Source organism: Rhinoderma darwinii, chromosome 8, assembly GCF_050947455.1.
Source record: "Rhinoderma darwinii isolate aRhiDar2 chromosome 8, aRhiDar2.hap1, whole genome shotgun sequence".
Lineage (NCBI taxonomy): Eukaryota > Metazoa > Chordata > Amphibia > Anura > Rhinodermatidae > Rhinoderma > Rhinoderma darwinii.
Window position 1 is genome coordinate 15,138,192 of NC_134694.1, and position 13,424 is coordinate 15,151,615.

Sequence of the window (13,424 nt, forward strand, 5' to 3'; positions counted from 1 at the left end):
AAAATTTAAAAAAAAAACGAAAAATGCCTGCGGCGGTAGGGGATAAGGTTATACTTCCACCATTCACTATAATAAATCAACTAGATATGCCATAATAGTGTGATTGGTCGGGGTTTCTTTAAAACTTGATCCCCCGGCCTGGGCCCCTACCCCTTGTCCCTCTCCATCAGTTGAGCATTCTGAAGAACCATAGCCACATGTTCTGAATTTATCATGTATGACTTCGCACCTTTCTCACAATGCCTCTGCTTTCATACAGAGCAATGACTGGTTCTGTGGCTTTGTAATAAGTCTCCAGTCTCTTCTTGATGGTGGCTTCGTTATCATCAGCCCGGCCGCTGGTCTCGCCACGTTTCATTAACCGTTTCACCATGGTGTCAGAGCCGGCGTCGATGTACAGCAGCAATGAGGGGGCACCAATCTACAATGAGGACAGGGAAGGAATTATACAGCAGATTATAACAAGGGGCAGCCAATGAGTGAATGGTTAATTAAAGGAACAAAATAGATGGTATGAAATGGGTTATGAATGGGAGGCACGGAGGGGTGATGGTCAAAATATGGCTATGAATAGGATAACATTAATATACAATGACAGTGGCCATTAATGAGATTATGGTGATCCACAAGTGCAGGTAGTGAAGGGTTAACCATACAGGTTGAATGAGGATATCTAGATCTAGGTACATGTATATTTTTGTATTTGGTGTAAATGTGGGGGTCTGGAAGGGGACAAAACCACATAGTTATATATTGCTTAGGCATAATGGACATTCCGTTTAATAGTACAATAGTCGACAGGGGGCACTATGTAAATAAATCCTGTGGGAATGTCTACATATACAGCTGTATATCTTACCAGATACTTCCCTATATCGCCTTACACATTTGTATCTCTAGATTGTGGATTGTTTTTATTGGGAGGCTGCAGAGTAAATGAAGATATTACACAATACAATTATCTAGGGTCAGGCGCTATCTTAAAGGATTTCCTCATCATCCCTAGACACTACATTTGTGGATGTGGCTCTAAGATTATTGAAATTTATGAGAACTGTCTAATATGCGAAGTGACATCTGGGACTGGATCAGACTGTGTATGTGGGGTGTATTCAGCTCTTCTAGTGAGAAGCAACTAGTAATGCAAAGAATTTTTTTCTAGTGCTGTCACAGCAAGCGGCCGTTGTATAGACGATGTATAGACCACGTGTGCGCATGCTTCAGTGTACATACAGGACCAGCGGTGGCGGTGCACATTTACAGAGTTACACAGGTCCTCAGCTCTCAGTTAGGGTATGTTCACATGGGCTATTTTCAGCCGTTTTTCGGGCCGTAAACGCCCCGAAAAACGGCTAAGAATGCTGGGGCTGAACGTGTCCAAACATCTGCCCATTGATTTCAATGGGAACAACGGCGTTCCGTTCCCACGGGGCGTTTTTTACGCGGCCATTTTTAAAAACGGCCACGTAAAAAAAGCCTCATAAAAAGAAGCGCATGTCACTTCTTGAGACGTTTTTGGAGCCGTTTTTCATTGACTCAATGGAAAAACAGCTCCAAAGACGGCTGAAAATCAGGGGCTGTTTTCCCTTGAAAACTGCTCCGTATTTTTTGTGAACTTTTTGTTACGTGTGTGAACATACCCTTTGGCTTCATGGAGCTGATTTAAAAAATATGTTAGAGAATTGGATAGATAGCAATTTCCTAATATAGTATTATTGTTGGAGCAACTTCCATTAGTTGAGGGAGAATCCTAATAATGCTAACACCACAACCTTGCACCAGAGCTGAGCATTAAGACCCTGGTTTTACCAGAATATTCCCACAAATAGAAATAGCTATTCCAATAATAATAATAATAATAATAATAATGATCTTCTGAAGAGGACTGGTCACCCCTCCTGACATGTCTGTTTTAATTAAGTAACAATTCTGGAACATCTTTTCTTAGAAACTCTACGTTGTGCTATTCCTCTGTTATTCCTCCTAGAAATGTATGAATAAATTGACAACTGGGTGTTACCAGTTGGGGGTGTGTCCCTATACAGACTGACATTGTCCAATCAGTGCTGACCGAGTAAGACTGTTTACAGACACGCCCCTTTGACCAGGGAAATGTTAACACCCAGGTTGTCAATCTATTCAGACATTTCTAGGAGGAATAACAGAGGAACGGCACAACGCAGAGTTATCAGACGAGATTTTTTACAATTGTTATTTCATGGGAAAGTATTTTCCAATGTAGACGTGTCAAGCACTATTGCTATGCCATACATTCTAGATGATTGCATTGCAACTATTTCAAATGGATAGTGTGGACCCAAAGAAGTATCCCCCTTTGCACAATGTTAGGGAGGGAGATAGACCCAAAAGTGGTACTGCCCTTCTCTACTTCAAGGGAACGGAGAGGGTGAAAAAGCACTAAAAGGGGGGAGAGACTAAGTGCCTACCATTTACGTCAACTACCTACACTGGGCATTGTAATGTGAAGTGCGCTAGACTCTTCTGCAATACTCTTATGTAACATAGAAAAAGTGCAAATGAGATCAGTGGCGTTGTCCATAGCAACAGTTATTCCAAATTAAATTTTTTAATTGCAGGTTGGAAAATAAAAGCAAACATTTGGTAGCTATTCTCCTCTACATGAGTTTATACATAAAGCCCTCCGTGTTATTGGAGACATATAACAAGCAGGAGTTGGCTCCAAGAACAAGGAAGTATGGTGTAAGACCGAACGTTCCTCACCTTCTTCTCAAACTCTTCCCCCTGCTTCACCTCACGAGGGTATCCATCTATGAGAAATCCTTTGGAGGTGTCCGCTTTGGCGACCATAGCATCTCTCAACATGTCCAGAACTGTGTCCTGGGGAAGGAAGAGACACTTGACTACATGAAGATTTATCTTTACTTTGATTGCACTGACGGTGTTTTCTTAAAATAATTGGGTAAAATACACGTACGACAATAATAACAAAAAACGTGTAAACAGGACATTGAATCCACCCCTCTATTTCCTCTATTTCCCTAGAATAATGACAAGATTTTTCCTTTCATTAAAGGTCCTCTTTGGCTGTTTTTATGGTCATGACAGCAGGGGGCAACAAAACATTCGCTGGATTTACGTGACCCAGTCCTGCACCTTAGTGCATGAGTCATTGCCAATTAGACCTACGAGTAGAACTGTACTAATTAGGAAACAGCACCACCTAGTGGAAAATACAGAGGAAAAAGTGGAGGCATTGCCTAGCACTGTATCAGCTTCGGCATACATGTCTCCATTGTATTTTATTAGCTGAGAAATAGCATTGATTTCAGTCATGCATGAAAATCCTTTGAAGAACAGATATAAAGTGCAAATTCATTTGATGGGATAAATCACTGCAATATGATTCCATGTAAATGGAGGACTCACCAAAGGCACTAGTTCTCCTCTCTCCATGATGGCAGACAGGGTCTTCCCTCTCTCTGTACCTGAGGACACTTCAGCCCTTAGTAGGTCTCCAGTGGACAGATGGGTGTAGCCATACTTTTGGACGATCCTCTCACACTGGGTCCCCTTGCCAGATCCTGGTCCTCCTGAAGCCGCCAACAACATAAACTTGTCATAACTAGTCAATGCATGATAGAAAGTTACCTACATATAAAGAGAGCGCTCCACTGGGCGAACTTACGCTGCATTAGGAAATTGCTATTTATGCAATTCCCTGCTATATTAGTGTAAAACTAGTTCAATTGTTAACTTCTTTTCTAATTATTCATTCAAACTCTAAAATATCCCCACCATCCCATCAGAAGATAAAAGACTGTAAGATCCACCTCAGGGAGTCCAAGGAAGCTGAGATATGGGGAGCTCTATGATCCTCATAATGTAGAGCGGCTTTTAATGTCCCTGACCCTGCATGTTACGAGGCGGGAACGCTGTGGTCACCATTGATTTACTTTCTCTAACAAAATTGGTTAAAGGCATAAAATCTAAATTTTTTTGACCCTGCAGGCAAGACCACGGACCGCTAAAGGTACTGGAGTGTAAGTATCCCATAAACAGCACCTTCTATCTCAGCTTCCTGTAAAATGGTGGGAGCGTTTTTAAGTCTACCATGGAAACACACCTACAAAGGCTAGGCTACAAAATGACACTATTGATGCAACCCTGTATAAACTTACAGACTGATCCTGATCTACGTCATTTATCAATCACCAATTATTAGAAACATTTGCTGAATTATCATACGGCAAAATATTGGTACACATGATACTCACCGACCACAAAGATGATCTTACTGTTCTTTAATTTCTCTGGAGAGAAACCGATAATGTTAATATTAGAATTGCATTCGTAGGCTGCAATAGTGGTGCAGAACTTAAAGGGGAAATCCAGCATAAAATCTTTGTAAAATAGCCCCTACTCCCATTGTAAGATTGCCCCAACCCTAATTCTGGCCCAACCACTGGTCTAAAACCTAACAACATCATAGGGGTCTAATGTGCCCTCCTACACTCCTGTGAAACTGGCCTAAGATTGTATTCATATGGAGCCTTTTCCTCATGTTTTTGGTGCTACAGTAAGGTCGTAAAGGGTTCATTAGGATTCTATTAGCCAGACAGGGACCACAAGATTGTCCTTTTGATCTCCCTATGGGCGGGTGTACCTCTTTTTTGAAGGATGGAATAGCGTAGTAGACTAAGCTATTCCATGGATGGCGAGAGTCTATGGGAAGGATCCTTATGGATAGCATCTGTCACAGGTATACGTTAAACGTATATGTCGGAAAGCTCCCGACATCACTGTCCATATATAGACGGTGACGTCAAAGGCTTTTCCAGGACCGGATAGCCCAGCCAGAGTGCTTTCGACCCTCTGGCTGGGGACTCCAGTATTGTAGCTCCTGACATCACTGTCCATATATGGACAGTGATGTCAGGGGCTTCTCCAGGCCCGGAGTCCCAAGTCCGTGCTCTTGCAATGCTCTGGCCATTGTAGTTCCTGACATCACTATATGTGGACAGTGAAATTCTGGAGCTTCCCCCGACACAGCGCTTCATGTACAACTCTGCCCAGTGGGATACATTGCAGTCTTCTGTCGGAGGTATACATCGGTAGTCCTCCTGGCATATATCACAGACGGAAGGCAAAAACACAATGTGAAGGGGGTCAATTACCACCGTACATCCCATTCACAGTGTGGTTAAAATCCATATGTTTGTTCACATGGTTTTAAAAAAACACAGCAGGCCCACCAATTCATGAACTTTGTATCTCTAACATGCATCACCTGGACGTAGCAGTAAAATACTTAATCAGAAAACGTCGATATGCAAAGTCAGCCTTACGCTTACCATAGACAATAGTTTGATATGATCCACCCACAATCTAATATTTATGGGGCTTGGCAATATCTAGGGGAAACAAGGATGGGTTTTTCCAGACTGACCACCTGGAGATAAGCGTCGCCCGCCCAACCGTATTCTCTGTTCACATCATAACATGCACATATAGCTGACTCAGGATTCATAACTATCAGCCAAGCAATCATTATTCTGCCCATGGCTAACTTCAGTTTACTATACGAAAGATACAGGTCACTCTGACTGAACTCTTGTATTGTTACCTGCTCCCGCAGTGTCTGGAGAAGTTTTGGATCCTCGACAGCGTGTGCAGACTGCTCCCATTTTCTGTTAGGACTGCGGCTACTGACTGTAAACTCGGATTCGTCCCTTACACCTGCACACTAGTAACCTGGCTCTACCATGGCAGATCCTCATACGTTTTTAGAGTTAGTGAAGTTTGGTGTTAGTTCTCTGCTGTTCTGGCAACCACTACTCTCCTCCCTGAGGCTGCGCCTTGTGGTCAGTGGCAGCTTGCCTGTCGTCCAGGAGACACTTCTCAGGCAGTTACTGACATCAACTGTAAACACTGACAGCAAGCAGTGACCCTGCCACCAGCCAGGGAGCTACTACTCACCCATCATTTCTCAATAATTATTTTCTATTTAAATATCATTAATCACTAAGAAACATTTCCCTATGCATAAATTTTACTTTTTACCCCTTTCTATCTCACCTGGACAAACAAGTGATTTTGAGGTTGTATCTAGATACCAGAGACCATTTACAATTCTCTGGGATACCTGGCCAACAATACAACTCTCACAGGAGTAGTCACCCAGCTTTCCTACGGTTCAGATCTGTACAGGAAAAAAGAATGTCTTACTAGGTAGATTCATGAGTCTGGAAAAGCAGGGTGACAACCCTGGTGAGAGCGGCGGTCATGGCGGCAGCCATATTGGTTCTCTTATGTAGCGTCCATGGCCGCGGACTGTCGGGTTTACTCACCCCCTGGCGGCTGCAGCCATAGATATGTGAGCGCTGGCTCGCATCTCCTTCCCAGGAGACGCCAGCGCTCACTTCCGCTCCGTTCCGCTGTGTCCTTAAAGGGCCATCGCGCGCACATGCGAATCATCATCATCAATTAGCCCATGATTCCCTGGACTATAAGAAGGGCCCTGTCCCTTTGCTCATTGCCTGAGCGTTGTTAGTATTCCCATATCAGTCTTGCAAATGGTCCCTTAGTGTTGTCCTATTCCAGTTGTTTCCCGTGCCCTGCTGCCTGTATCCTGTTTCCCATGCTGTGTTCTTGTTCCTGAGCCTGTTAGTGTTGGAGTCGTGTCCTCCTGCACCTGCTGTCTTCTGCCACGTCCCGTGTCATCTGCCTCGTCCAGTGTCATCTACCACATCCAGTGTTATCCACCACGTCTGGCAGAACCTGCTGCACCAGCTGTCATCCGCCACGTCTGGCGTAACCTGCTGCACCCACCTACATCCGTGCTAAAGTCTCGGCCACTGTCCGGACTATTCAGGTACCCTGGACTTTGTATTGATTGGGTGCCCTGTTGCTTGGCCAGCTGCCTCCCCGCTACTGCGTTGCGGCCTAGTGGTTCCACATACCCACAGACCGTCACATCTTACAACCAAACTGTGGAGGGAGGCACCTCTGATGCCGCTTATCTCGAAGGAAACAAGGCATCAACCCTACCTGTCTGATCTCTGAATAAGTTTTAATAGATTAACTCTGTATTTTAAGGGGACCAATCTTTAATATGGATCACTGATCTCTAGATGCAACCTCTAAAATCAGGGTGAATGTTCTCAGTAGCACATATGCTGTGTTAGGTGTCTGGAATAAGACATGTTACTGAAACATGTACTTACCCATCTATAAATAGTGGTCGGTTGGGGAGGGGACATTGCCGCTAACATTTGCCTGACTTCAAAGTACTGTATTTTGGCTGGGAGAGCTCTGCGTGGTGTAATGTGGGAATATCAGATTCTCTGTGTATTCAACTTAAAGGGCATTTCCATAAAAATGTATTTATAAGGAGAAGCTTCCCTCTATAAATAGACCGAGGCGTAACTAGGGGTAATTCAAATAATTTCTACATCTTTTATGGTGAAGGGGTTATCCACTTACTCCTTTTTGTTAAAAGGTTCCCCCGAAATTAGGGGAACATGGCAGCAAGTGTTCAATTCCCCTGCGTAGGAGAAATGAAGCATTACATGGTGCCCAATGAAATCAATAGGTTGTCTGTATAATCCTCGGGCAATCCTTTTAGAGCTGGTGAGAGACATGAGATAGTAGATTATTTGGCCAGCAGCTATTTTCTCCGTTTTATTAACTTGTTCCGCTTGACCGAAAGCACATATTATTTATATGGAGGAAGATAAGCAGCTTCCAGACACCTCTGTCACCGCTTATTTCAGAGAACGCAAAGGACTGCACAGGTATAAATCCAACCTGTACTTTTTATAGAACGCCCCCCCCCCCCAGTTTATTTATCCATAGTGCTAATAACAACTATTTGTGATACTCCGGCAACTATCATGGCCTTGTCCTTAGTGAAGTTTTATCCAGTCAAAAAAATAAAATAAAATAATTTAAATAAAATGCCCAAAAAATCTACCAATTCAATAAAATGTCACCTTCATTTACTATGTTACTCCTCTTCCCATTTATATTGGTTGGAGAACATATTGTGGTATCGCTGTCAATAGGCGGAAGCCAAAGGCTGACAACGGCACAGACAGATAGTCAGAAAAATGGAGCAGGGGCGCGAGTTACGGTCTTACCTGCCATTTCTGTAGGACTGGCGATCAAGGTAACCTCTATCTAGAAAGAAGAAAAAATAAAGTTATTTTAGTTTATAAAGGTGTTTGTTTATATATATATATAATATATTTACATACATGCAGTCCGTGGCAGAGGTATAGTTGGTGCAGCGCTTGCACTGGTGCACGTCTACTATTTAAGAAAATAGCTGAGACATTTGAGGGCCCTGGAAGATTTTCTGGATTAGATACAATGAACTTCAAGCTAGATCTTTGTATTCCATGCAGGGTCTGTGGAAAGCTGGGTGACAACCCTTATCAGCACTGTAATAGCTGCCATTCGTGGTAGTCCGCTTAGAACGTCCAATAGCTATTAGATGTAAATAATTGTACAGAAGTCGTAACAGAATGAAGTGTCCATATAGTTCGGCTTCCTACGGATCAATGTCACAACGGAGATCAATTATCAGCGCTGACCTGTACATTGTAGAATCTATATTACCTTTGTACTGTACTGGGACACAATGCATTTCCTCCCCAGTGCTTGGAGTAGCATGCCACTAGAGGCGTCATCATCATCAGTCCCCGGATGTTTTTGCTCTTGTTTAACCCTTGTACCATCACATGTATACATGACAGTGATGGATGTCTAAATATGTTGAAGTACTTTCCACATAGTTGTATGTGGAAATTGAGGCTAAACAGTTTAAGCCCAGCCCATGGCCAGTGTGCAAACGGCATGACAGTCATACAGCTCAATGAATGGGAAAGAAAAAGAGTACACAAGCACCAGACCCTTTTTTCAGCAACGAATGCTTGTGGTAGCATTTAGATTTTTGCTCTGGAGCCCTCTTTTTTTTTTTTTGTGTGTGTGTTTAATAATCCAGAATGCTGGTTAATCCACCACCTGTTATTCTTAATACCACCTCTTCTCATATACAGAATTAGGATATATTAATATAAGAGAGGAGATATCCTGCTCTAAAGTTGTGCAATGCTTCACCCAACACTGGAGAACTGCAGATCCCATATAGAAACCAATGGTTGCAATGGACTCTGTCATGCCTCGCTTTTCTTGCAGCACTCCACCAACAAGCATTTACATTGCAGCTCCCGGGGAGAGCCAAGAACCGGGATCGTACTGATCGTTCTACTCGATCGACGTGCCAATTTTTCTATGGGATTTTATAAACACTATGGGGCCTCCTCCCTTCTATGTACTCCTAAAAATGAATGATGCCGATAAATGGCCACCATATAGACCTGTGTAGGCCCACACTATCATGGGCCTATATACCTTGAACTTATATATGGAAACAATTCCAAAAACATGTCTCATCTCTACATCATGGCAAATAATTGTTTCTGCTTAGTTCCTTATGCCGCTGGATAACAGTAATAAAAGCCTTTACTCCAGCCACAACCCAGCACTAAACAATGACATGTCTGTATCATGCAGAATTTCCCCCAAACCCCCACAGTCGCCGCAGGCACCAAATAAATGCATTTAAAGGGCTTATATATGCACATGCTGGCAGCAGTCACACAAGCTGGTGAGCAAAGATCAGATAAGAACTCATAGATTGAAGATCAATGCAATAATACTATACATAAGAAAATACAGAAAGATAGCGATAAACCAATAAAATACCAGGACAGCTACACAATGTCAACTCATTAATAGAATAGTCACATAGGCTTACATAGAAAACACCAATGACCTTTGTCAATGTCACGTTGCCTCCTCAGCCGACAGGTGAGCGGTGCAAGGGTGGTACGCTGGCAGACCTCAGCATGCCAGCCTTTTAGTGTACATGAAATAAACATGCAGAAGAACAGGGAGCTGCGGAGGCTGAGAGCAAAAAGCAGAATGACGCAGGAGGTGATGGAGTGAGAAGAGTTAACTCTTGGGCAGCCAGACTGAAAGCAATGCAATTTTCACCTGCAGTCCTTTATCTGTCTCCTATTATCAGATACTTTCTCCTACCCACTTACCTGATATCGCACCTTCAAGGGAGGAACTCATACAGTCACCAAGAGTAGACAAATATGTATAGACAAACATATTGCGAAATGACCAGTTTTGTTTTCCGGAAGCCTTTATTTATTTCTCTATTTATTTCTCACAATTCAGATTTTCTTCTGTTTAATTAAAAAGATTTTCCAGAAAGCCCCATAGATTGCAGCATTGTTTATAGATATAGAACATCGTACCCTTAAAATTCAATTCCTACTTGTCTTCCCTCACTTTGTCCATCCTGATCTTTCTGGTTCATGGATAGAATAGGAGAATTACAAGGATGCAGAGCAGAAGGAGAGCGGTGTCAGGGAGAATGCTTAGAAGACATAGTGGCACTTACATCTGCTACTCATGTATGTAGGAAACGCAGAAAACGTTTATTTCCCAGATAATTTATTATTTTTGGGGAAAATATTCTACAATGGGGTTGTCTAGCTTGTGTAATCTCTTATCAAACTCTGCTGATTCAGGCGGGATCCTATTGCAGTGCACCCCTGAAATGTAGGTGGTCATTTGAGTCCTTCTGAAGCTAAGAATTGTGCTTGGTTACGGCTCTTGGCTTTACCCACCGTGGACGTTGCTATTCCGGGCCTAGGCACCTTGAGAAAAAGCTTAACATGTCCTAACAGGGTAATGGGATTCATAGAAAGCAGGCAGCCCCTTTAATGGGGTTGTATTAGAAAAAAGGGTCTGCTTTTTCTTCCATAAACAGCGCCACTCTTGTCCAAGTGATTGTCTGGTATTGCAGCTCATCCCATTTCAAGTGTCTAGGGCAGGCTTCAAATACCAGACAGTCAATGGGCAAAAGTTGTGCTGTTTCTAGGAAAAAAAAAAAAACACAAACTTTTTTTTTTTTTTTAAATCATGGACAACCCCTTTAAGTTGTTGAGAGGTTATAGATCACCATTGACAATATTTAATCCTAGGCAGCAAATACAGCAATTTAACTGAATACCTGGCAAGGTCACATAGATCCACAGCTTGGGTGGCAGGGAGCTTCTTGTTTCATCACACAACATATTTATAGGAACTACAAGCATCCCCTTAATTATAATAATAGACAAAGGATAGGAAAGACCTGGGCTAATAAGGGTTAAAGGTTTAGAGGCAGAGGTTTGGCATGAGTAGCAAAGAAAAATCAAAAAAGTGCTTGGGTTTTAGGAAGGTGGGATGAACTTTGTAGTTAACTGACTGTAGAAAAACATAAAAGACATTAGAGCCCTAAAGGGCATTAGGTCCCACGTTTTGATAGTTTTTTTAATTGAAATTGCAACCTGCTGTGCGACTGCTCCAAAAGAAAACTCCGCAGAAAAGCTGCCCGCTGGTATTCTCTGCTGGGGCAAACCAACCATTCGGGCAGTGCCCAAGGCTATATGACCAGAGGGTCCCACAGCCCATCATTCAGATACCTCTTGTTAAAGTTTAATTGTAGAAATGTAATGAAGAAATACTTCTAAAATGCAATGTGTTACCCGACTCAAATGTATTAAGACTTGGGTGGGTGATATGGGTCAAACCTTTATTGCCCGTAAGGTCCAGACCATTCTTAGTTCTATGGCAACTTCTGTTTTGTTTTTTTTTTGTTTTGTTTTGTTTTGTTTTTTTGCTCAACAAATCTCCCAATAATGAAAAAATATCAAATATTCCTGTTTCTGGCCAGACTTGCCCTACTCCGCAAGTAAACTGTGTCTGACAATAAAAACGAAGCTACGTGGCTTTTGTTGACGCAACATTGCGATGCAGCACCACATTGTGTATGTACTGTATTTCCATAGGGAAGAGCTACAAGTGTGTCTACATATTATATACAAAGAAATAACATATAGAGCAAGCACATAACCTTTACAATACAGATGGAGAGTGCATAGAAAGTGGTATATACTAATATGGTACTAATGTCTTTTGCTTGTATAAGTGGCATATTCTGCACACGTGCCTATGAGAACCCTCACCAATATAAGTGTTATAGCATATGTTGTTGCTAATGTGCCATAACTTTTACCTTACCGTGCTCCTGTGTTGTGTCTGTCCTGTCTCGCTTTGATCTGATCTGATAATGCTACCAGGCGCTAATGCTTTTTCTATCTATATTTAATGAGCTGAAAGAATAAACCTAATTTACGCTTTCACAACAGCCCTCTGCTACCTCTCTTTCCAGTGGTCACTCCCTGAAGCTCCTCGTACAAAGCTTTATCCGTATAATGGATAATGTAAAAAGAAGCATGTCATTCCTAATTTAACCACAAGGGGCAGCAGCACACACCATGAGAAGAAAAAAAAAAAGTTTTTAAAGGAGAACTGCCCTTCAAACAATTAAATTAGTGGGGGTCAATAATCTGGGACTGACAAAGTTTACCAGAACAAAGGGGGCACTGCATTCTGCAAAAAAATGTATTATGATCAGTTCGTCAGGGATTTCAAGGTATAGAAATCTCCAATTGGAGAAACATTTTGAGTCCAGGTAATGGTCTCCACCAATGTTGAAATACGTTCTCGGTCTAAATTTATTTAGCGGAAAATAATTTAAGTTCTGCCAAGGCTACTTGCCCATTCTCTGCCCTCCGCTCAGTGCCAATTCATCCTTGTGTTGGATACCTCGATCTGAGACAGATTGGTAGCTGACAAAGATTTGGTTCCTGACCAACCCATTTAAAATGATTTTGTTGCTAGGCAGTATATCCCTAGTAACAGGTTAGCAGTGTGATGACAGTAGAGAGGACCCACAGCTGGGTGAACTATGGGCCTTCAATGGGTTGGAGTGCGGTTGCCATTGTACATTTTGCAACCCCAAATGCTATGCCAATGTCACCTATACTCCAAAATAATATAAGCTATGTGTGTGTATGAGTGGATACAATTTGCAGATAGTGCAGTGGACTATCCTGGTAATGTATACAGAAATAAAACTACTTTCCAGAACAAATTATTGCAGCCTATTGCACAACCGACATGTTTAAACGCTCATATGGGACGTAGACTTACAGTAAATGTTTCAGGATGATGAATGGGGGTTGTGAACAGCTGCTGTCCTGCATGGACCATTTGCTCCCTGTCACCTTTCCAGATTCATAGACCTAGGTCACATTACATCCTGGCCCTGAGCCCCTACCTAATAAGGTCAAAATGGCGACCACCCCGTCTCCTTACAGGTTCTAAGTATGGATCACTCTCGTCTTGTGTCACTGCAGCCGTGCAGACCATGTGCAGAAACAAAGAGACATCGCTGATCTGGGGAATATTTAAATATTTTTGTTCTCATGATATTTGCCATTAAACGGTATACAAATTCTCTACGGCCCCCCACA

At 42.4% G+C, this 13,424-nt stretch overlaps 1 protein-coding gene and 1 long non-coding RNA gene across 8 annotated transcripts in view; one reads left to right on the plus strand and one right to left on the minus strand.

The window, feature by feature from the left end:
* The window catches only part of LOC142659286 (uncharacterized), a 47,275-nt gene that overhangs the window by 19,108 nt on the left and 14,743 nt on the right, over nt 1-13,424 (plus strand). The window lies entirely within an intron of this gene.
* Nucleotides 1-13,424, minus strand: part of AK1 (adenylate kinase 1) — a 36,552-nt gene that overhangs the window by 1,627 nt on the left and 21,501 nt on the right. For 2 of the 6 annotated variants that reach the window (XM_075835253.1, XM_075835255.1), the window contains 5 exons: nt 8,121-8,160; nt 4,257-4,292; nt 3,409-3,572; nt 2,743-2,859; nt 230-421 (listed from right to left, as the gene is read on the minus strand). In XM_075835253.1, the coding sequence (XP_075691368.1) occupies nt 230-421; nt 2,743-2,859; nt 3,409-3,572; nt 4,257-4,292; nt 8,121-8,160 (549 nt within the window). Of the gene's footprint in view, nt 1-229; nt 422-2,742; nt 2,860-3,408; nt 3,573-4,256; nt 4,293-5,605; nt 5,903-8,120; nt 8,161-8,237; nt 8,278-9,802; nt 9,907-13,424 lie in introns of those variants that run through there. The other 4 variants (XM_075835257.1, XM_075835256.1, XM_075835258.1 and 1 more) reach the window with 4 other exon arrangements.